We start from the raw sequence: 25,658 nt of genomic DNA, 5'->3' as shown, positions 1-25,658 counted from the left end.
ATCTGAGATATTTTACTGCATTTATTTACAAAAGTAACTCTACGCAGGCACGCATAGGATAGCCAGATGCACAGTCCAGGACTAGACCAGGCTCTGTCTGGCAATAGTGGGAAGTACCAATTGGCCGTGAACTATCGCTCTTCTTTGGGTGACATTTCTAATGCGGAATTTATTTCTACTGGACTTCTGAAAACTCTTTCTTTTTAGCATGCATAGTTGGTAGTTACAGGAAGACTAGTGAAAATTAAAAGCCATTTTCTCTTTCAATGGTTTAGAGTAAATAACTTTAGATAAACATTGGTACAACTGCCTGACAGCAGCAGAGATGATGGATGGGTGAATGGATGAATGGATAAATAGGTAATTATTGTCCAGCTGTCCAGTTGGCTCGGCCTCATGGTGATGGTTATGTACAACATAATGAATGGCCTGTATGTTCAAGTCCCTCATTGAAGTTATTCTGCCACTCCATCTCACCAAGGGTCCCCTTACCCCATTGGCTCTCTAATTCACCTAGCTTGATGTCTTTCTCCAGCAACTCATCCCTTATAATGAAACACATACAAGTTCTGTTGTCTTTCTATTGGCTGGGTTTTTCAAGTTCACTGTCAAGCCTTTCTTCCTAGTCTGTCTAAGTTTTGAAGCATTGCTGAAACCTGGCCACCTTGAGTTGACCCTATTGGTATTTGAAATACTTGTGACCTATATTCTAGTTTCATAGCAAACCACAGATAACAAATCGACAGGTAGTTGGGAAGCAGCTTGAGCTCCAAACATTAGCCAGGTTGTTGTGTGCTGTAATATGTACATACCACAGAGCCCCTTGCTCCTCCCCCATAATGTATAAAGTGCAATTGATTACATTAGAATGTTTCAGTCTCTGGAGGCTCCATATTATCACCACTGGCCCATTCATGTCTATCTGAAGAATGCTGGTATTGTAAGGAGCTGTCTCTCGAGATATTTACTACAATAAAGGTGGGGATGGCATCAATAACTGGCATTTGTTATAGATGTTATTGACAAATATAGCTGTGTCCTCTCTTGGCCAATGGTAATGTGATGTTCTTAGTTAAGTAAAGCATTTCAAGAAAGTCCAAAACGGGTGCATAAGCAAATGTGGTGAAGAAAGCTGATGGTGCGCAGCTATCAAAATAGTGTCTGGGGTCTTAAAGGCTTGAAGGTTAACAAGCGGCCATCTAGCTCAGAAGCAACAAAGCCCACATGGAAGAAGCAAACCACCCTGTGCGATCACGAGGTGCCAAAGGGATCAGGTATAAGGCATCATCAAAAAAAAAAAATCTTACAAAAAAAAAGTCCAAACATAAGACTTATAAACACTGGATGGCAAATATTTATTAGAGGAAATAACTTTATGTAATTATTCCAATCAACCATTTTTAAAAATTATTACACATTCCCTATCTCCAGCAAATTCACTGTAAAGCAAAATCACTATTTAAACCAGATTTTAGAGATATTTAAAACTAGACATCCTGTCCAGTGACACAGAGGGTGAGAATACCAGAAGTAAGCATTGTCCACTGAAAGGCAAGGTGTGTATGACATTGGTGCTGGAGAGACAAGCAAGAAGGGAAGAGTTGACGGTGGTGTTCTGCCTGTGGTCACTGCCTCACCATGCCCCCACCCCTTTCTAACATGAAGTAATTTATCTGTACCCACCCCCACAATATTGGAGCCTGTAAACTCTCAACTGGAAGATCATATATAACGAACTTCTGTCATTTCTTACGCCACCAGCTCCTTAGCAACAAATTCTGCCCTCATGCCCCTAACCATCTGTATAGCACCCACATAGAAGGAAGATGGTGCCAGAAGTGACTCACACAGCCCTGTGCGATGGTTTCATCAGAGTGTACCTAAGTGTCATGGCTTTCACAGGGACTGAGATGTGCACAGAAGCTGTAAGACAGTTGTTTGGGGAGATGTCACAGTGGCAAGATGTATTAGAGTGGCCTGTACATTTTTTTCTATCTAATGTCACTCCTTAGCTATTATCCATTGAGCTCTCTTTGCCTTTCAGTTGAGTTTAGAAGTGCTGTCTAAACTGTGAAATGCATAAATGATGGACTGTATTTCGTAATTTTCTAATCTACACAGTGTTCTTGTTGTCCAGTGCCATCGAGTCGACTTGGACCCACAGCGACTGAATGTACAGCAGAGCAAGACACTGCATGGTCCTATGCCATCCACACAATTGTTCCTACGCCTAAGCCCATTGATGTAACCATGGTATCAAGGCATTTTCTTGAGGACCTTCCCCTTTTTACTGTCCTTCTACTTTACCACATATGATGTCCTTCCCAGAGACTGGTCTCTCCTGATAATGTGTCCAAAGTATGTAAGAAGGAATCTTGCCATCCTTGCCTCTAAGGAACACTGGCCTTACTTCTTCCAACACAGATCAGTTTGTCTTTTTAGCAGTCTCTGGTTCTTTCGATATTCTTTGCCAGCAACATAATTCAAATGCATCACTTATTCATGTCCAACTTTCATCTGTATGTGAGAATACCTTGGCTTGTGCCAGGCATATCTTAGACCCCAAAGTAACATACTTGCTCTGCAATACTCTAAAGAGGTCTTGTGTAGTAGATTTACCTAATACAACACATCTTTTGATCTCTTGACTTCCATGAGCATTGATTGTAGATCCAAGCAAGACAAAATCTTTTTTTTTTTTTGCACATAGCTGAAGGACTGAGAATATCATAAAAGAGTTGTGATACTCTAGATAGCTTATGGGGGCTCCGGTTGGTGGTGAGATCTGTAGGGATCACACATCCAATTAAAGGGCAGCGCTCGCCCTCAGGCATGTTGACTTGAAAAGAGACATTTTTATCATTTTATTAGGGACTCATACAACTCTTATCACCATCCATACACACATCAACTGTGTCAAGCACATTTGTACATTCATTTCCCTTATCATTCTCAACACATTTGCTCTCCACTTAAGCCCCTGGTATCAGCTCCTCATTTGCCCCCCTTCCCCCTTCCCTCAAGAACCCTTGATAATTTATAAATTATTATTTTGTCATGTCTTGCCTTGTCCGAGGTCTCCCTTCACTTATTTTTCTGTTGTCCGTCCCCCAGGGAAGAGGTTATATGTAGATCCTGTAATCCGTGCCCCCTTTCCACCCTACCCTCCCAGTGTCACCACTCTCACCACTGGTCCTGAAGGGATTATCTGTCCTGGATTCCCTGTGTTTCCAGGTTCCTATCTGTACCAGTGTCCATCCTTTGGTCTAGCCAGATTTGTAAGGTAGAACTGGGATCATGATAGTGTGTGTGGGGGGGGGAGGGGAGGAAGCATTTAGGAACTAGAAGAAAGTTGTATGTTTTATCATTGCTACATTACAACCTGACTGGCTCGGCGAGACAATATCTTTAACAATGACAACCTGTTCTCCATTTATCATGATGTTACCTGTTGGTCCAACTTGTGAGGGTTGTAGTCTATTTTATATTGGGTTGTAATCATACTGAAGGCTGGAGTCCTGAAGATACTGAAGATTTCATTCTGGACATTCATCAGCAAGTACTTCAAGTCCTCCTCACTTTTAGTAAGCAAGCTTGTGTCATTTGCATATCACAGGTTGTTAATAAGCCTTTCCTCCAATCATGATTCTGCATTCCTCTTCGTATAATCCAGCCTCTCTGATAATTTGCTCAGCATATAGATTGAATAAGTATGGTGAGAGGACACAGCCTGACATACATCTTTCCCGATTTTAAACCATGCTGCATGTCCTCATGATGTTTACACACCTGCCTCTTAATCCGTGTACAAGTTCCTCATGAACACAATGAAGAGTCTGGAATTCTCATTATTTTCTAGACCACCTGCAGTGGATTGTGGTCCACACAGTCAAATGCCTTTACAAAGTCAATGAAACACGTTTAGCATCTTTCTGGGATTCTCAGCTTTGAGCCAAGATCCATCTGACATCCGCCATGATATCCCTTGTTCCACATCATCTCCTGTGCCTGACCTGAACTTCTGGCAGTTCCCTTTCAATGTACGACTGCAACCATTGTTGGATGGTGTTAAGCAAATTTGTTTGCATGCGATAACAATGATATTGTTCTATAGTTTGAGCATTCTGTTGGATCACCTTTCTTTGCAATGGCCACAGATATGGATCCCTTCCAGTCACTTGGCCAAGTAGCTGTCTTCCAAATTTCCTGACAGTCAGGCGAGGGCTTCCAGGGCTTCTTCGGCTTGTTGAAACATTTCAATTGGCGTTCCGTCAGTTCCTGGAGCCTGGTTCTTGGCTGGCAATGTCAGGGCAGTTTGAACTTAGTCCTTCAACACTGTTAGTTCTCGCCCCTAAATGGTGGACTATGGACTAGTCGTTTTGGTGCAGTGACTCTGCATTCTTCCCATCTTCTTTGAGTGCTTCCTGCATCGTTAAATATTTTGCCCATAGAACTTATTGCAATTCGAGGCTTACTTTTTTTTAGTTCCGTCAGTGATGCTGAGTATGTTCTTCCCTTTGGCTTTCTAATTCTAGGTTTTTGCACCTTTAATTGTAATATTTGGCTTTGTTTTCTTGAGCTGCCCTTTGGAATGTTCTCTTCAGCTCTTTGACGGTAGTCTTCCTTCCATTCACTTTAGCTCCTCGGCAATGAAGAGCAAGTATCTTTGGAGTGTCCTCTGATAGCCACTTTGATCTTTTCTTTCGGCCTGTCTTTTTGCCGACCTTCTGCTTTCTTCATGAATGATGGTCTTGATGTCCTCCCACAGCTCATCAGCTCTCCTGTCATTAGTAATCAATGCAGCCAGTCTGTTCCTGAGATGTCTGGAAGCTCGGGTGGGACTGACTCCAGGGCATATTTCGCTCGTGTGGACTTGTTTTAATTTTCTCCAGCTGTATCTTGAACTTAACTATGAACAATTGAAGGTCTATTCTGCAGTTGCCCCATGGTCTGGGTTTGGCTGCTGATATTGAGCTATTCCACTATCTCTTCCCACAGATGGAGTCAATTTTATTTTCGTGGATTCCATTTGGTGACCAGAGTGCAAAGCCAACATAGTACAATGCCATTTTTCAACAACACAGAATATGAAGAAGTTGTTGGTTTTGCAAAGTGGTATCATGCGACCGATCTCCAGCGCCATTTCTATCACCAAGTCCATATTTTCTAACTACTGTTCTACCCTCTTTGTTACCAGCTTTTGCATTCTAGTCACCAATAATTATCAATGAATCTTGATCAATTGCTGACCGAAGGCATTGGTACAGTTTTTCACTTTTGTGATCACTAGTTTTTGTTATTGGTGCCTAAATTTGAATAAGAATTGTACAGATTGGATTTCCTTGAAGGCAGGTAAATATAATTCCATCACAGACAGCATTGTACTTCATGATGGATTTAGCAAGATCCTTTCTGAAAGTGAATGCCTTAGAATTCCTCTTGACTTTGTTAATTCTCTTGATTGTGTTATTCCCAGCATAGTAAGTCATATGATTTCTGACTCAACGTGGCTCGCTGCAGCTCACTAATGCCTAGGATATCAATCTTTATGCATTCCATTTCATTTGTGACCACTTCCAATTTTCCTAAATTCATACTTTGCACATTCCAATTCATTGCAAGATTTTTGCAGCTGTTTCTATTTACCTTGCACCCTGCCCCGTCAGAAAATGAAGACCCCAATGCTCTACTCCCACAGACTTTACCCGACTCACAACTCCGCGATCAACTCCCCTCCAAGAAATCAGCTCCTCTTCAGTTTACATTCCCAGTGCCCCGACGGCCTCATCCTCCAGCAGTGTCTCTAACCATGTTCTGCTTCCCTTTGGACTTCCGGTACCTGACAATATTTTGAAGCTATGTATAACATTTCCAGTGGCTTCTTCCTCCAAAGTGGAGAGCTGAGTCCTTCTTCAGTGTCTGGCCTTAGTCTAGACACTTCGCGGAAACCTGAGAACTTTTGGTGACCCTGCTGGTATTTGAAATACCAGTGACATGACTTCTGGCATCACAGCAGCACGCAGCCCACTGCAGTACAACACACTGACTGGCAATGGTGCGCTCTGCACAATGAGGGAAATGATTGCAGCTGGAGGTGCCTGAGTGGCGCAGCGATTAAGCACTTGGCTGAGGACTGAAAGGTCAGCCATTCAGACCTACTAGGAGAAAGATGTAGAATTCTGTTTCCTTACAAGATGTACACCCTTAGAATCCCATGGTAGAATTCTCCCCTGTCCCATATGGTCATTGTGTGTCAAAATCAACTCAACACCTGTGGGTTTCTTTTCCGTCTTAAAAGAATTGCTGTGTTGGTTAAATAACAAAGGAATTAGTTCAGTTAGCAAACATTGTCTCTTATAATTTTTTCCTTGTCTGGTTTCCTTGAGCCAGTGGGAGAGAATAAGAGGCGCCGTTGCCAATCATGCCGGCCCACTTCCCGTCCTTACCTCTGAAACCACTCCTGTGCTATGCCCTCCCTCCTTCTGCCACTCAGGAACCCTCAGGCCCTCCAGGGAGTACTCTCCAGCATCATTCTCCCTCTTGGCAAAATGCCTGGCTCCCGGAAGTGAACATCTCTTTCTGCCTTTTCCCAAGCCCCACAGAAATTTGTATGGACATCTTGATAGATGGCGTTTTGAGCCTTACAATATCGAGGTTGCTCAGAGTTTAGAATCCCATCTTTGAACAATAATACTGTCTCTGACGTCATCTAAACACCTGATGCATCACTAGAATCTTGTGCAGAGGATAATAAAATCAGCCTTAGAATCCCTGGAGTTTGGGGTATTTGTCTTTGTATAGCGGTTTTCAATGATCTCATACTCAGTTGAGTTTAGGAAGTGCTATTCTTTTTTGCTCTTCTTTTTTTTAAAAAAATCATTTTATTGGGGGCTCTTACAGCTCTTATCACAATCCATACACACATCCACTGTGTCAAGCACATTTGTACATTTGTTGCCATCATCATTTGCAAAACATTTTCTTTCTACTTAAGCCCTTGGTATCATCTCCTCATTTCCCTCCTCCACCACCCTGCCTCCCTCATGAACTCTTGATATTTTATAAAAAAATTTTTTTCATGACTTACACCAACTGCTTTCTCCCTTCACTCACTTTTCTGTTGTCCATCCCCCTGGGAAGGGGCTATATGCCGATCATTGTGATCACTTCTCTCCCCTCCCACCCCATCTTATCCTTATCCTCCTGGTATTTCTACTCTCATTGTTCCTGAGGGGTTTATCTGTCCTGGATTCCCTGTGTTGCTCTAATCTGCACCACTGTACATGCTCTGGTCTAGCCAGATTTGTCAGGTAGAATTGCGGTCATGATGGTTAGGACACAAGAACACTTTGTTCTAACAATTCGGCAGTCTGAGGTGCTCACCTTCCTGGCACGATCACTGAAGACAACAGGTGCACAAGCAAATGTGGTGAAGAAATCTGATAGTGCCCTGCTATCAAAATGGGGTCCTATAGGCTTGAAGATAAACAAGCAGCCATCTAACTGAGAAACAACAAATCCCACATGGAAGAAGCACACCAGCCTGTGAGATCACAAGGTGTCGAAGGGATCAGAGGTATGAAGCATCAAAGACCAAAAAAAAATCAAAGCATTATGAATGAGGGGGGGTATGGAGTGGGGACTCAGGGCCCATCTGTGGGAAATTGGACATCCCCTTGCAGAAGGGTCACGGGGAGGAGACGAGTCAGTCAGGGTGCGATGTAGCAATGATTAAACATACAATTCCAACCCCCATCACTATGATGACTCCAGTTCTACCTTACAAATCCAGCTGGACTGGAGGATGTACACTGGTACAGATAGGAACGGGAAACACAGAGAATCCAGGACATATGATCCCCTCAGGACCAATGGTAAGAGTGGCGATACTGGGAGGGTTGAGGAAAGGTGAGGGAGAAAAGGGGGTAAAGATTACAGGGATCTACATATAACCTCCTCCCTGGGGGACAGACAGTGGAGAAGTGGGTGAAGGGAGATGTCAGATAGTGCAAGATATGACAAAATTGAAAATAATTGATCATTTATCAGGGGTTCGTGAGAGAGGGGGAAGAGGGAGGGAGGGAGGGGAAATGAAGAGCTGATACGAAGGGCTCGACTATGTGGAGCAGTGTGCCTGGCGGAGCACTGCCCTGCCTGGCGGAGTCTCAGCTGCCCGCCCAGCATCTGTACCCTTTCTTAAAGCTCTTGGACTTTGTCTGCTGGTGGCTTCAGTTTTCCTCAGAAGCATTTGAGGGTTTGCAGTGCATGCCTCCTCGGGAAACTTTCGAGATTTTGCAAACTGCCTTCATGTCCCCACTCCTCCTCCAGCACACAGCCCATGCACAGTCCAATCAAGTGATGGTCCATTCTTTGGTGCATGGGAGGAAGACACTGAGTAGGATGCTGAGAGACTTCCAGAGCAGGCCTGGCATTAAGAGCTAGAATGCTGGCCAAGAAGGGTAGACTTCAAACTCTAGTCATAGAAGGGGTCCCCCCCAACCCCCCCACACACACGACATTAAAAGACTCTACTGAGCGGAACGTCCATAGTAAAAAGAATTTCCCTTAGGCAAACATTAAGCAACTCGCTCTGAGTTAGTGCACCCAGTGGTGTCACCTGGGAAGGCTCTCTCTGGTCACAGTGAATTGTTTTGTGAAAGAAGTTTCATTCAAACCTAGTTTTTTGTGATGGTCAATTTAAGACAACAGTGTGCAGCTGTGAAATTTTGGTTCCTGTTTGGGGAAAATGCCTGTTGAAAACATCACTGCTGTCGAACACAGCTTACAAGGACAATATTATGGAAAAAACTCAAGTGTATGCATGGTTTTCTCATTTCAAAAAGATGAAATGTCAATTGATGACAAACCTCATTCAAGATGTACTTTCGACTTCTCGAATGGATGAGAATGTCAACTCATAGTGCATTTGGAGTTCATTCCACCAGGTCAAACTGTTAATCAAGCTTTATATTTAGAGGTTCTGAAAAGATTACATATCAGTGTGTGATAAAAAGGCCTGAATTATGGCAGACGGGGCATTGCTTTTGCCACCAGGACAATGCACCTGCTCACGCAGCTATCTCAGTGCACCAGTTTGGCAAAAACAGCATGCCTCTCTTGCTGCTCATACCTTACTCACCTTACTTACCCTTTTCAGTGTGATTTCTTTTTGTTTCTGTGAATGCAGAGGGACATGAAAGAACAATGATTTGACTATGTAGAAGAGGTGAAGAAAAAAATGAGGAAGTACTATAAGCCATCCAAACAGATGAATTAGGAAATGTTTCCAGTAATGCAATCTCATATTTGACAAATGTATTAACTGCAATGGAGAGTGCTTTGAAGGTGATAAGGTTGTTTTGTAAAAAAAAAAATTAAATACCTAGTTTGAAATAAATTCCAGTTTTGGGGGTGTGGTATTTGTAAGGTAGTCAAGAGGTGCCAGAGACTAAATCAATCGAATTACAGCAAACAGGCTTTATTGGGATGAAAAACCCAGCCTAGGCGAAATCCCGTGGTCTACAGTGTCCAGCTGAGGGAGTCGCACTCCAGACTACAGGACTGGAGTTTATATAGCCAGGGAACATGTGAGTGGGCTGTCTTGAGTCCATATAAGGTAAAGTAGTCAGGGATTGGTAGATACAGGTATGTCCAGGTTTCTGGAATGTAAGGTGTCTTCCTAGTTCCAGGTGTATTCGTGCCTGGTGCAGAGCGGTGGGTTGGGAACAAAGTGGGCACTGAGCCAAATGGGCCATGAGCAAAACAGCCCATGAGTAAAAGAAAGAAAAAAACTTGCAAAGCTGCTGACAGGTCACATAGTCAGATCTGGTCAGCTCCACAGGTGCGTGTGGGAGATTCAAGGTCACTCGCTGCTAGAAGCCAGCCTGGTATTGACCCAGCTATATAGTAGTTGCATAATCTGGTATCAGTTTGATAGGATTACACGTGAAGGGGTGGAGGCTTCCCTGTCAATCAAGATAGAACCAATGAGGCCTCTGTGTGGGTATGGCCTTCTCCTGAGAATTCTGGAAACTCCTGAATTTTCCTCCTTGGAGGCAGGAGATATTTTTCTCTCTCTCTGCTGACTCCCTGCAAGACATCCCTGAGGACAAGCCACATGAAACTACCCTGACGCAGCCCTGGAAGCTGGAGAAGCCACGTGGAGACCCCTGCCAGTGCTGAGATGCTTACAATACCACTGGATCCAAAGACTTTCTACCCACTGGCCTGTGATCATCCTGCATTTGGCATTATTGCATGTGTTTCGTGAGTCTGAAGAGGACTTTGTAATTGATATTGGACATATGGGCTAATATTCGACTTATGGGTTTGGACTGAACTGGGTTGGGATGTTTTCTATATAAAACTCTTTCTAATACACATATGAATGGTTATGAATTTGTTTCTCTAGTCTAACACAAGACTAACATGGGGGTACCCCCTTGTATATATGGAAAGTTTGAATCAATAGCTTCTTTTCTAGATCTTGATATTTTATGACTTATATTTTATATGTATTTGTAACTGTTTTATTGACAGATAATTCAGTTACTATGCATTTCCCAGGTTTAAACATATTGAAAAGAGTTGTACAAGCATCACCACAATCGATTTTAGAACATTTTTGTCATTCTTGCACTCATTAAAATTAGCCCTCCATGTCCCTCTCACCTTCCTTGCCATAACACTGAGAAACTCTTAATCAAGTTATCGATTCTGTAGATTCACCTATCCTAGATTTCATATAAAGAAAAACATACAAATAAAAAGAAAAAAAACAACCATAACAAAATAGAACACAGAAAAACCTCAATCCAAAATAAAGCAGAAAACAATAAAAGTCAAAAATTTTTTTAAATGGTGAAATTTTAACCTGTGCTGTAAGTGTGTGTGTGTGTGTGTGTGTGTGTGTGTGTTGGTGCCATTGAATCATTTTTAATACTTTTATTGGGGGCTCTTACATCATCTCTTATCACAATCCATACACTCATCCCGTGTGTCAAGCACATTTGCACATATGCCGCCATCATCATTTTCAAAGCATTCTCTTCCCACTTGAGCCCCTGATATCAGCTCCCCGTTTCTTCACTCTCCCTCCCCTGCCCGTCCACACTCACGAACCCTTGATAAGTTATAGATTACTATTTTCATATCTTACATCATTCTCCATCACCCCTTGCCCAATTTTCTGTTGTTCGTCCCCTTGAGAGGGGGTTATAGGTTGATTCTTGTGATCACTTTCCCCTTTCTCCCCCCCCCTCCCCTAATCCTCCCGGTATCTGTATTCTCATTGTTGACCCTGAGGGGTTTATCTATCCTGGATTCCCTGTGTTGCTGGCTCTTATCTGTAGCAGTGTGCATGCTCTGGTCTAATCTGATTTGTAAGATAGAATTGAGGTCACAATAGTGGGGTGAAGGAAGCACCAAAGAACTAGAGGAAAGTTGTGTTTTATCAATGCTATACTATACCCTGACTGGCTCATCTCTTCCCTGTGATCCCTCTGTGAGGGGATGTCCAATTGTCTACAGATGGCCATTGGGTCTCCACTCCATGCCCCCACCCCATTCACTTTGGTTATGATTTTTTTCTGAGTCTTAGATACCTGGTCCCTTGGTCACACCTCATGATCACACAGGCTGGTGTGCTTCTTCCACGTGGGCTTTGTTGTTTCTGAGCTAGATGGCCACTGTTTTTCTTCAAGCCTTTAAAACCCCAGACATATATCTTTTGATAGGTGGGCACCATCAGCTTTCTTCACCACATTTGCTTATACACCCATTTTGTCTTCAGCGATCATGTCAGGTAGGTGAACATCGCAGAATGCCGGATTGTTAGAACAAAGTATTCTTGTGTTGAAGGACTACTTTAGTCAAGGCCCAATATCCATCTGTAACTTTAATTCTTAACATATAGAGATGAGTACATAGTTCTATTCCCCTTTCATTTTACACACACACACACACACACACCTATATGTACATGCCTGTATTTAGCCCTTATAAATGTCCTTTGCCTCCTGGTTGTTTCCTCTATTTCCGTGTACTTTCCTCTTGTCCCACCATCATATTTGGCCTTCATTTCGGTTTAGTAATTCCTCGCTGCTACATTGCCCTTGATTAAGTCCCACTAGCATCTTACACCCTTCTCTCCATTAATTTTAGTTGACTTGTTCCCTTGTCCCTAGGTTGGCTCCCACCCCATTCCTTTCTACCACCTCCCCTTCTCCTGTACCTTCTGGAAACTATGGTCCCGTTGTTGTCATCTCTGAATTATTTATCCCACCTATTTTATCTAGAGAGACATGCAGATGCATGAATAAGTGCAAAAACCCGGCAAAGCCAAATAAAACAATAAAGGAAGTCAAGACCAACAAAATAACAACAACAAAAAGAAAGCCACCGATAAAAATGGAAAGGATTGTAAATAGTTCAAAGTCTGTTTGTTGACCTTTACCAGTGTTTTCCTGTCGCGTCTGATGGGGTCCCAGACTCTGTCTCCCAAGTCTATTTTTGGTATTCCCCAGGGATTTCCTCACTTTGCCCCCTTGCTGCTCTGTTGCATGCCCTCAGTGTTTCACTCCAGCGTGACGGGTCAGATTGGGCACAATTCCCACACAGTGTCTCCAATATTGCCCCCTACAGCACTATGGTTTAGCGAGGGATGTCGTGTCTCATGGGGGGCTGGCCCTATAGTCCTCTCTGTGCATTGTCTGCTTGAGCAGGAACATCGTCCTCTGGGCTTGGTGGGACAGGATGTCCTCTCCTCCCTCTCCATCCCTTTGTGTTTCTCTAGTGTGCTCTAATCAGACCACCCTGCTCTCCAAGCTGCAGCCCCAGTGCTGTCCTCTGAAGTGCATTCTTCTGAGGAGGGGGGTGGTGTACACATAGTCGGGATTGGGGCTGGCCCCACAGACCTCTCTATTGGTTCCCTGGTACATGCCGGTATCTTGTATTCACATCTGGGCACCTTGGATTGAAGTCTGGTCTCTCTCTCTCCTGTGGAGATATGAAAAATACCCTTCCCTTGCGTGGGTTAGTGCCCTGCTTCCCCGGTACCCATGACTCTTTTTGTCTCTTTCTTTCCCCCTCTTATTAGTTGGCTGCCATTGTATCCCTGGATTGGGTTTGGTCCCTGCCATAGTTAATGGACCTCATCCCAGGGATATATCTATATAGTAGCTTTTCCCTTCTGCCCGCCACTGAATCAATTCTGACTCATAGTACAGCCATAGTACAACTCCAACTACAACACAATGAAACTCTGTCTCGTCCTGTGTCATGCTCACAATAGGTCATTATTGTAGCTACTCTGTCAATCCATCTTATTGAGAGCCTTCCTCTTTTTACTGCCCCTACGCTTTACCTAGCATGATGCTCTTCTCTAAGAACTGGTTTCTCCTGCAATAATCCATTTTTCAAAGAACTCTGTCTTATCACTGGTCAATGGTCAGAGGAATTCAACACAGGCTTAATCCAGGTGGGGACTCAGCAAATGGATTTTGGGTTTTCACTGTCTTTCATAGTGTCTGCAAACCGGGTGCTTAGAATTTAAGCTCCAATAAAAGTCTCTCATCTGGTCATGGATTTTAGTATTTTCAATCCTTGGGTCACACAGGTTACTTCCTCATGGACTTAGCCGACACCATACTTACATGGCTGCTTGTCTGGAAGATCCCAGATGCTATTCTTTCTGGGAGCTAGACACTGTATGATTTCTTCACCACATATTGCTATAGCACCTATATCTTCAATGGTCTCTTCATGAGAGCACATATGGAGTAAGGCTACTTCATAAGAACTAACTGTTCTTAGATTAGGGCTACCGTTAGTTTGAGCTCAAAACCTACTCATGTATTTGTGGTTTATATATGTCCCTGGTCCACTTTAGAGACATCAGCGTCATTTTATTGGTGAATATTTTATAAACTGTCCCCATGTGGCATATGACAAGCCTATTGATAGTATCATTAATTTAGCCAAAGGTAGAAAATTTTAAATACCGTTGAGAAATGGAAAGTATACATGTATAGGACAGATATTTAGACTAAAATAAATGGACTTGTACAGATTAAAAACAAGTGACTAGACACAATTTATACAGACAATGAGAGTTGGAGATAGGGCAAAACTTTGAAAAACCTGCTCATTTAGTAACATGAGGCAAAATTATGCATGCTAGACTAAGACATGTCATAAAAAGAAAAACAGCAAGTATGTGGTAGTCTTAGGTTGCCCTTTGTTGGGCACCCTCAAAGCAAGAGATTTGAACCGAAGTCCGATGACTTCCAAATTCATAACCTTGGGGTCATTGCCATCTTCTCACACTAGGTTATTTCAGCCTTAAGTTCAAGGGAGGATTTTACTTCCTATAACCTGCTACAGGTATGTTTAAGGCACAGTCTGCACAAAAACGAACTCAAGATGGATCAGAGACCTAAATATAAGCCTCAGAGCTATAAAAATCATCAATGAAAAATTGGAAAACCTTGTGTGCTTGGTTTGTGTTGCTGTGAGGCTAGAGCTATGTCGCTGGTATTTCAAATGCCAGAAGAGCCGCCCAACGTGAACAGGTTTCCATCAAGCTCCAAGGCCGGGAATGGGCTTCAGAGCAGGACTCAGCTCTTCACTTCGGAGGCATTAGCCTCTGGCAAAATGTACGCTCTGCAAGGAAACACTGTCGTATACTGAGGGCCCAGTGAATATGCCTGAAGAAAACCTGCCTTTGTAAAGTGGAGTCACCACAATGACGAGGTGCAGCAAAGCCTGTGAGAGGAAAGCCTTTGGGACATTCATTTGCTAATGGGACCATGACTCGACATTAGAAGAAGCAGCTGCAAATAATCTACTAATAACCTGAACTTGGAATGTATGAAGTATGAATTTAGGAAAATTAGAAGTCATCCAAAATTAAGTAAAATGCCTAAAAATCCATGTCCTAGACCTAGGCATCAGTGAGCTGAAATAGACTGGCAGTGGCCATTTTGAATCAGAAAATCATAGGAATTTTCAGGGAATAACATAAGGGAATGGTGTTGCATTCCTCATCAAAAAGTATAGGAGGCATTGTGGATACAATTGCTTTGTAAATTATTGTATCATACATGTCTCTCCGTGTGTTGCAGATATCATCTTTAGCTGCACGGCAGTTCTTCATTAATGTCGTGTAATCCCGATTTTCCTCCCTTTGTGGTTAGCGTTTTTGGTGTCTGTTTAAGAAATATTTGCCTAAGCCCATCCTCCTTTTCTTTGCTTACTAAAATCGTTGTAAGAGGAAACACTATCTATAAAATGCAAAATACTCAGTTGGCACCACCGTCTTGCCCTCTCTCCTAATCTTAAGCACTCTGTCGTGCCACGAATGCCCCTCTGGGTCCAGTCTCGTGTCATGAGCGTACGTCCAGACATCCGCACTACACTCTCAAGTCCAAGTGCACTGAAACAAAGATGGGGTGCGGTGCAGCAAATCAGCTCAGGGTCAGCTAGGGGCACACTCAGGCCTGCCCTCATTTTACCATTCCAGTGTGAGGTGCAAACCAGTGGGAACACACCGGCTTCCTGCGTCCAGATGTCTCATATGCTGCTTGAAGCCTCGGCCTCTTCAGATACTCACTCATCAGCGCGGACAAACTGAAACAATGAGAAGGAGCTGCGGGCTTCCTTCGGCGCTTTTGAAAAGCCTTCCCAGCTCTGTGCTCCTTTCCTTTTTCACTGTCTCTGTTCCTTCAATTTATAAACATTCGGACTTTAGACTGCAGAGTCGCGCATCTATTCTTCGCAGATGTGTGTGGCTTCTTGAAACACCAGGGCAGAACAGGGCACACCCTTGGCAAAGCCACTGTGACTACGCGGCGGGGGGGGGGGGGGGGGAACTCGACCCTCCCTGAAGGGAACTGTTGAGTTCTTCTGCCACACCTTAAACAGCGATCTCTCATCCAGCTTAGGCCTTTTAGCCACGATTGTGTTTGGCATACTGGAAACACTATATCTTTAAAGGATCCCCAAGTCCATGTGTTCTCAATTTTAACACTGTGCAGGGAGAATTGGGTGCAAGTAGTTTATATGGGAATTGATCCCAGCAAGTACTGAGGGAGGAGGGCATGAGGAGGCGGGAGTGATTGGTAGGATCTTGCTGTGGGCAACAGGACCATTCTATGGGAACCTTCTGGCCCTTGCCTCAGAATCACCCCCACTGAGTGGTGAGCAAGCTAGCGCATTTACACAGGGCCAGTTCCTTTGCTCATGGTTGAGAGTTGCTGGGTCAGCAGAAAAAGCACACCCTCCAGGAGACTTGGGCAGCTGACACAGTGTGAGGGCAGCGGTCCTTAGAAAGCAGCGGCCGGAGAGGCCGAGGACCCAGTGGCCGGGCACTAGCAGCCTCAGCTCCCGTTAACGTGTCTCCTTCTGAAGTTTGACCATGACCCAATGTCCTGTTTCCTATCTTTCCCCGTTACTGCAGAACTCATTGTCAGTGCATATCTGTGGATGCTAGGAAATTCTAGGTGAAACATAAGAAACTATATGCAGCTCAGTTGAGCTGGGAAAATAGGTGTCCACAGAGGACTGATTTGGCCCAACCCCTAGGGTGCCTTAAGCAATTACTCTTCTGGTTCTCACCTCTGAATGTGCATGGTGATACATGTATGCCCCCGCTTACTCCCAGCCTCAGCCCCAAAGCTGCCTCCTCCAGAAGCCCTCTCTGACCATGTCTTGGTTTGCTCAGTCTTCCACTTCTTGCTTCCTTACAGGCCTGCCCTGGGCTTTCCCTCCTTTCTCTGCTTCTGGGGGGCAGGGACTGTATCTCCCAGCTCAGGCTCTGGTAGGTGCCCGGCACCTGATGCTAAATACCTATGGGGTAACTACACAAAATTCCCTTTCAATAAATGAACCAGATGAAATAATGTTTTTAAAATGTTTGTTTTGTTTTTGACATCTTGAATCACGACTCGCCCTCTTTCCCTTGTGCTCCCCATCTCAAATCTGAGCTGGTAATTGGAACCATCTGCTTCTCCCATCCCTGGGAGCTGGGTCAGCTGTAACGGGTGTTCTCGGCAATAACCTGCCCTTGTCACTGCAGCATCTCATGTGTGCCGGTCTGTGGTGCCTGGTTGAAGGAGATTCGTCATGCAAGACCAAGTTGGACCCTCCCCTGGATGGCACTGAGTGTGGGGCAGACAAGGTAACTAACTCCCTTTCTTCCACTGCCTCTAGAAGGCAGCTCATGGCTCCTGGGCATTGAAGTGCCCTGAAAAGATCTTGGGCATCTCTTCTCAGAAGCTGTCTGTACTTTGTGCTCTTGAGCCAACAAAACATACCTCAGGTAACCCTGAAATATCCACAGAGCCCCCTCCAGACACACCTTCCTCAACTCACTCTTCTTTTCTAGCAAGATGCAAGCATGTGGTTACTATTTTTTGTTATATTCGCTCCGTTGATCATGAGAGATTTTTTCAAAGGAAAACTTGACACCAGTATATTTTAAATGGAAAAGTAATGTATCACTTGACATACAGCACAGACTCGTTCTGGTCTTGTGGGAAGGATTGGAAGAGAGTTGGAAAGGAGATGAGATTTTCATGCTGACACTGGGATTGGGATCCATGAACTTTATCATGCCTCCCAGGTGATGTGCCACACAGGGAGGGAAATTCCTTTTCGGAGGATTGGCTTTCTCTTATCCTCAGAAAGAGCCAAGGCTCACTCATGCTCATGCCAGTAGTGTCAGTACAGAACATCCAACCCAACTCTGAGGTTCAGAAATTACAGAGTGAGACATTCTGCTCAGCTCACTCACTCACACGAAGTAAGGTTTGCAGAGACTTAGGTCTCTTCACAAGCCACATGAAATGGTCCTTTTCCCAGAATTACAACATTTCCAACGGAGCATATTCCATGTGGAATTTCAGGGCAAAACCCAAACCTCAGAGAGGCTAAAGGTACATTGATTAAGGAATGACCACTACAAAATTGTGTCAATATGCACATTCCATAAGTGTCTAATTTTTTTGGTCATCAAGCTGATCTCTACTCAGAGTGATCCCAGGTGTATGAAGGAAGAACTGTGCTGCATAGTTTCCACTGGTTGATTTATGCAGAAGTGGCCTGAGCTCCGCGCTAAGGTGCGTCTGGATGAACTCACCATTCGGGCATTTACTGTCTGCATCACCCAACCGTTGAGTCAGTTCTGACTTGTGCTGACCCTATTTGTGCTCCCTAGTCCGCTTGTCTGTGATCTTTATGGACACAGATCTCCAGGGGTCATTGGAGAGGTTCAAGCATTCCATTTCTTAGGTTAGTTAGCAGGTAAGCACAAATCAATTGCACCTGCCTGGAACTGTGAAAGTACAAATGGGGGGTGGGGGGTGGGCATGGTTTTTTAGTACAGGTGAGTCACTAATTTGGTGAAAGAACACCTTACTACTCTCCCTGAGTGGCCTTTGACCTGTGGGTCATCCTCTGTGTTTTAGTGGTGCCGAGCCGGAGAGTGTGTTAGCAAGACACCCATTCCGGAGCACGTGGATGGAGACTGGAGCCAGTGGGGTACCTGGAGCATGTGCAGCCGAACATGTGGCACAGGAGCCCGCTTCCGGCAGAGAAAATGTGACAACCCCCCGTAAGTCCCCCTCAGCCAGTCCGTTCTCCCAGGTGCTCTGACAAGAGTTGTCTGTGAGGCCAGGTGGAAGATTTTGAGCTGTGGCACCCACTGCCCCAAGGACAGCAGGCCCTACTTCCCACAGGAAATGTGGGCATTGGTAAAACGAACCCGAACCAAGAGCCTGGGGGGCAGGGGTATCATGTGTGTCCAGTGGGGACTCAGCAAGTCTTGCCATCAAGAGGGAAACCCCACTGAGTAGAGTTGAGTGAGGAGTTGGCTTGTATATTCCTTGGCACTGGGTCCTGGAAGAAAGGTTCCCCACAAGAGAGCTGCAGACGCTCCTCTCCTCTCCTCTCCTCTCCTCTCCTCTCCTCTCCTCATGCTCACGGCTAGGCTTGCTCAGCCTCGGCATCCTAGAGAAACCTGTAGGGCAGTGGTTCTCAACCTTCCCCATGCCGTGACCCTTTCATGCAGTTCCTCATGTTGTGGTGACCCCCCATCCATCACATTATTTTCACTACTACTTCATAGGTGTCATGATGCTACCCTTATGAATCGGGTGACCCCTGTGAAAGGGTCGTTCGACCCCTAAAGGGGTTGTGACCCACAGGTTGAGAACCACTGCTGTAGCAAGTTGACTGCTCTCTGGTTCAGGGGACCAGGAATCAGTGCTCAGCCCTCTGGTTCATCCCCACAGTTTTCCTTTTATCTTCCTAGGATTTAACGGGAGAAGGAGGGGGCAGGTATTTTGATTCCATCTTTGTAGGTTACCTTATGAGTCTTTGGAGGTTCATCGATAATTCTTACCTCACAGGTACGAGACATGGGTTGAAGTCCAAGCCAGTGCACCTCACATGCAGCTCCCATTTCTCCATCAGCGGGGCCTTCTGTGTTGCTATCATGCCGAACAGGCTGGGCGAGCTTGCACACCACAGCAGACTGGGGGAAAGCCTGGCGATCTGCTTCCCCGAGCAGCCAAGGCGGTCTGCTAGTTTGTACCCCTCTGGCCTGTATCCAACTGTGCATATGGCCCAGAACCAGGCAGCATTCCATTCGGTTGTGCATAACATTGCTGTGCGTTTGGGGGCTACTGACCAGCCCCAAAACTCTAGCTCCATAAAATCATTTGCCAGCGAGCTGATGCCCATGCCAGTGACCCCATTTGTCTCAGAGTAGGACTGTGGTGTCCATTTTGTAACGGCTGAGTTTTCAACTAAATCACCCAGGATTTTGTCCAAGATGACTGCGGCGTGGACACGGGCCTCCAGCTTCTCCGTTAGCTGCCAAGTGCGTTATCCAGGAAGCCCCAGTTCTCACACGGGCGTTCTTTCAGGAGCCTTTGCTCGTTTGCCCCAGAAAATCCAGACCTTGACTTTATGTCCCAGTATAATCAGTCCTGCACCATAGGTTTTCTTTGGTCCCCTTAAAGTTAAAAACATCACATTTTTACTCTTTTTAAAAATAATCTCGTATGTCTGTGTGTCATTACCTGAGTCATGTCAACCTTGAAAACGAGCAAGCTATAAATTATGACTAAAGAGAAATGTTTTCAATCCACAGATAAAGCCATGCTGATCACTTGCTCAAATCCCTCTGCGTTTCAACATCAGGAAGCCCAGGATGGCCTCAGACTAATTGAATTGCATACTCCAGAGGGCAGGGCCCAGGAACTGGATGTTTTCGATCCCCCAGATGCTTTCAATTGCAGGCTAGCGTTGGGCAATAATGACAGTTCCACGAGTGAGTGGCTGTAAAGGACAAAAGCCTGTTGTCTCCTAGTTCTGTGAACTGGACGTACAGACCAGGGCATTGGCTGATGAAGGGAGAGCCCTTCATTGCTGGAGCCCCTGTCATTCACTGGCTGGTGAGCGTGCTTTGCATGCATCTGCCTTCCCCTTGCATGTCTCACGGGCGTACCAAAAAGATCCCCCTATTCCCAGACGGGGTCGCAGGCACATTTCGGGCTCAGCTTAGCACCTCCCTATTTACTTTGGAGGACATGATCCAGTCCATAGCGCCCTTGTCCTGCGTGTCCTGAGAGTAACGAGGAAATCCACAGACTAGAGCACACGGGCTGCCCAGGAGTCGTGGTGGCAGCCATCAGGCTTCAATGCGTCACGCACCTCTGAGAAGGAACCTCGGGAATCCAGCAACACTGCGGATTTGCCCGTGAGGCCAGGAAATGGCTCAAGACTGCGAACAGCGTGCCCGTCTCCTTACTCCTTCTGTCCTTCTGCTCACTTCTGGGATGTTTTCCTGCCTCAGGCTTTCAGGAAACCGTAACGGAGCCCTGCCCTGTGCCAAGGGTTCTGCCGCGTCCAGGTGTGCATTGTTGCATTGACAATTGGCAACAGTAAAATCTCTGCCAACCCCAAGGGGCACAGTCCCACAAACTCTGCTGGCTCTTCCCCAGACATCTTAAACCTTCTTCCCTCCCTTCTCAGTAAATAATATCACCACCTACTGACTGGCCGGCTTGAGTCCATGAGTCATCTTCTTGTACCCTTACATCCTCCTTCAAATGTGATCATTATCAGAATGTTGAACACACAGCTCTCATCATGCACCCCTTGTGGGCACTTAAATGTGGGCAATCATTCAAGGCTGCCCTGTGGACGATCCATCACCTGTCCACCATCAGTGCCTCAAACACTGTGCTGCTGGTGCGATGCTGGAAGCTAAAAATGCCACTAGTGTGTCAAACATCAGCCGGCTTGCCCATAGCCGAGTTTCCGTGGAGCTTCCAGACTAAGACACGCCAGAATGAAAGACCCGCCATCTACTTCTGCTAACAGTCAATGAAAACACTATGGATCAGAACAGAATATTGTCCGATATTCTGGAAGATGAACCTTCTAGATGGAAGGCACTCCAAAATCCCAGGTCGCCTCAGCAATGGACTTACACTTACCAATGACGATGAAGACGATGCGAGGTTAGACGACCTTCTGCTCTGTTGTTCATGTGGTTGCCAGGGACTGGAGCTGCCACGATGACCATTAACGTAGAGAAGAAATGTTTTATTCTGATTTTACAGATTAAAAATATGGGCGCACAGAGAGTAAATCACGTCTCCAATAACAAATAGCTAGATGGTGGAAGCTGGGTGTCTACCCAGGCACCAGCCTCCTGCTGCCTGCTCACCCCACCAATGAATTCTCCTCACACGACCCAGAGACCCCACTTTGTTCTCTTTCCAGCCATCCTATGCCTGCCTCTAGGTCAGCTATAAGCCCTCTGGACCTGGCCTCTCGGCTTCCTTTCTGCTGCCTGTACCCTGTGTCACCCTCAAGATCTCTGCCCCGTTCACCCCGTCTCCCAGATTGCCTTTGTCCCTTTGGTGCTGTCATGTGAACGTCTCCCCTTAGGGAAGCTCATTGCTTCATCGCGGGGCGGGGGAGGGGAGCGGGGGTAAGGGCTGCTTCGGCTTCCTCAGCACCCCCTTACCGGGTCCAGTTATTCGACCCACAGGGCCTGGGCAGCAGCTGCTCTGCCTGCCGTGCCTCTGGTGGTTATGACAAAGGGCCAGATGGAGGAGGACACAAATGCATGCGCTCACAGCACAGTCTGGGGGCCGGGAGTCCAAACCCTGGGGTCTGCTGTGCTGGGGCTTCGGAGGCTCTGAGAGGGACCCTGTTCCTTGTGGCTCTCCCAGCTTCTGACCCCGGCAGGCCCTCGCATCTGGAAGGAGCCCTGGGGGAGCAGATGGTTACAAGTTGGGCTGCTAACTATGAGGTCAGCGGTACAAACCCACCCCCACTCCATGGGAGCAAAATGAGACGTTCTACTCCCATGAAAAATGTTTACCTCAGAAACCCACAGGGGCAGTTCTACTCTGCCCTTTAGCGTCCCCGTCAGCCAGGATCTACGCTAGGGCAGGGAGCATAGTGTAGTAAACAGTGTAAGTCCAGCCTGATATTCCTCATCGCTGCTTCAAAAGACATTTTCCAAACACCCACATGGATTAAGATTTCAACATAAATGCTGGCAGGAAGCAGCTTAATCTGTAATAGACTCCATTTGTCCTCATGGCTTCCCACAGAGCAGACACCTCATCATCAGTGCTGACTGGGTATGTGCTTCCTGAAGAAACGAGAGCTCTCATTTTTCAGTGCCCCCAAAACAAGTGCTTTCCGGAGTTTTCTTCCGAGAGAGGGAACCATTAAGTAGGTCCCTCCCTTTCTCTCGACTCTGCTCACTAAGGCCTGGGACAGCCGGGCATGGGCTCCAGGTCTGCGGCACCACCTTCACCCGCCCCTGCCCACCATCCGTCCACCTGGCCTGTCCTCCCCAGTGAGACTGTAGCTCACAGCTAGAAATGCGTCAACGCATAGCCTGGCCTGGCTTCTCTATTTCTTGGTTTGAACAGAACTAGTTCTCTTTCCCTTTGCAGAATTCCTTACCTTTTTTGTTTTTTTAAATCATTTTATTAGGGTCTCATACAACTCTGATCACAATCCATCCATCCATCCATCCATCCATCCATCCATCCATCCATCCATCCATCCATCCATCCATCCATTGTGTCAAGCACATTTGTACATTCGTTGCCCTCATCATTCTCAAAACATTTGTTCTCCACTTGAGCTCTTGGAATCAGCTCCTCATTTTTCACTTTTTTTCCCTCCCTCCCTGCTCCCCCCTCCCTCATGAACCTTGAGAATTTATAAATTATATTACTTTGTCATATCTTACACTGCTTGATGTCTCCCTTCACCCACTTTACTATTGTCCACTCCTCCCAGGGAGGAGGTTATATGTAGATCCCTGTAATTGGTTCCCCCTTTCTACCCTTACTTCCCTCCACTCTCCTGGGATTGCCACTCTCTACCTTTCCTTTAACCTGACTCCGGTGAAGAGAGGTACCAGGCTGGCCTTTGGCAGGGGAGGGAGTGGGAGTGGGGGCGTCCTTAAGCAGCCATCTCTGACGCTCCCAGGCAAGATGCACATGGATGCACTTCCTGAAGTCCCAGCTGCCATTCGCATCTGCCTTGGCAGGGTAACGTGATGGGGTAATTTTTACGAAGCACAGCTGATGGAGGCTGCGGAGCCAAGCCTTGACCAGAATGACATCCCTTCCTGTCCCACTTCTTAAATCATCAGGCGCACTACGTGGAGACTTTGGGAGGGTGTCCAAGTCTCCCTCCAGCTCAGCTTGGAATGCACCGCTGGGCCCCTCTCCACCTCGTTGCTTTCTGTTCCTGGCTCCTTCCCCATCTGCTGCAGACGGCTTATTCAGTGTCCAAACATGCTGGCCAAGGGGTCCCTGTTTTTTCTCCAGTCTTGGTCTTTCCTGCGATTGCAATTTCTATTTCCTGCCAGCTGCCACGGAGGCCACGGGATCATCCGTGTTTGCAAAGCAGCTTCCTAGGCGAGCTCTTCTCTGCATTTGCGTTGCTGTCAGCTTCCTCCGAAAGGCTTCATGGCAGAAAGTCCATCTTTTATGCGAAAGCTGGTACTTCATGCATATGCCTGTGTTTGAGGGGAGTGGAGAGCGGGGAGAAGGGGGGAGGGCACAGAGGCTTTGGGGTAACAGCTGATGCTGTTGGAGCTAGGCCAGGGTGGAGAAGCGACTGGGAATGTATCAGAGCTGCTGAGCTGAGACCGACCGCGGGGAGGGAGCTTGACATGCTTGCAGTTGTTTTTCACTTCTCCAGCGAAACTTCTGTGTGAGCTTTAAACATGCCAGCAAGCTGGAATTCATCTGAGTCATTTGAAAAAATCCAAGCCTCACAGGCTTAAACACCAGTTACACGTGTTACTTGGAGGCCTCTCAGGGAATGCCTTAAAACTAGGGCGTCCTCTGCCCTGAAGGGACAGAGCTACTCCAGGCCCTCTTTGCGCTGGACAGTTTTGCGTGTTTCCTCACGTGGCATCAGCCCCCTGCATTGCTGGGCACGCTATGTCTCCAGATGCCAAGCAGTTCTCAACTGCCCTTGTGACTGTATATTTTCCAACTTTTCATCACAACTAAAGCAAGAAACAAATAAAGAAGGGCCACTCAGCTTATAGTTTCTTTTCCACCAGCTCCAGGGACAGACAGACCCGCTGCCTCTGCATTTCTGCAAACCACTGATGCTTCTTAACTCTGGCTTTATTTTTTTGCCTAGGGCCCCTCGGACCAAAGCTTGGGTCGGAGCCTTGCCCCCCAGGAGTGCACCATCTGTGAAGGTGCTTACCTTGGTCTCCACACTTTCAGTTTCTTACCAACGCTTCCTTACTTTAAAAAATTCTTCTCACCTATTTGTAAAGCAGATGTATTGACAGATACCACGCTAAAAAGTGCACCTGTAATCAAAGGCCACCAGCCAGCAGGTCAGAACCAGCCATGCCTGCGAGTCATCTGTTTCCTAAATTAGTGGCACCATGGTCACACAATGAGCCCGGGGGGTTCCGGTGCCTCTACTCCGTCACCAGCACTTGATGTCATCTCTCTCCATTCTGGGGGGTGGCGATGTATCTCATCTCCTCACAATGAATATAGTTGACTTTATGCTTATGTCTTCATTTTCCACTTGGATATTGTTTCTTGTGAAGTGCCTACTTGGGACTTTAGTGGGTCTATTAAGCATCGACTTGATTTGTCTTTAGGAAATCCTAAGAAAGAAAAAAAAACAATTGGTGACTGATATTAGAAAATGCATCTGCAAAATTAATCTTACCCAGATGATGATGTGAGTGGATTGGATGGCCTTTCCAGGCCTGTGCTATCCAGTGAGCAGCCTCTTCTAGGACTGTTTCTGCAGGATCTAGGGATTCTTAGACCTCATGTTCCTCCAAACCCACCCTCTACTCGCGCATTGGGCAATTATTAAACCTGCTCTATTTCTCATCTGAGGATGCACGGGGGCCCCTGGGTCATTTTTCTTTTTTTCTAAATCATTTTATTAGGGGCTCATACAACTCTATCACCATCCATACACACATCAATTGTGTAAAGCACATTTGTACATTCATTGCCCTCATCATTCTCAAAACATTTTCTCTCCACTTAAGCCCCTGGCATCAGCTCCTCATTTTTACCCCTCCCTCCTTGCTGCCCCCTCCATCATGAACCCTTGATAAT

The 25,658-nt window shown here is 46.0% G+C and overlaps 1 protein-coding gene across 1 annotated transcript in view; it reads left to right on the top strand.

Moving 5' to 3' along the window:
• The window catches only part of ADAMTS17 (ADAM metallopeptidase with thrombospondin type 1 motif 17), a 434,502-nt gene that overhangs the window by 259,493 nt on the left and 149,351 nt on the right, over window positions 1–25,658 (top strand). The window contains exons 11-12 of the mRNA XM_075557910.1: window positions 17,075–17,176; window positions 18,465–18,610. Of these exons, the coding sequence (XP_075414025.1) occupies window positions 17,075–17,176; window positions 18,465–18,610 (248 nt within the window). The remainder of the gene's footprint in view (window positions 1–17,074; window positions 17,177–18,464; window positions 18,611–25,658) is intronic.

Source organism: Tenrec ecaudatus, chromosome 9 (assembly GCF_050624435.1).
Source record: "Tenrec ecaudatus isolate mTenEca1 chromosome 9, mTenEca1.hap1, whole genome shotgun sequence".
Classification (NCBI taxonomy): Eukaryota; Metazoa; Chordata; class Mammalia; order Afrosoricida; family Tenrecidae; genus Tenrec; species Tenrec ecaudatus.
Note: the sequence above shows the minus strand (reverse complement) of the source record. Positions and strands in the feature narration are given on the sequence as shown.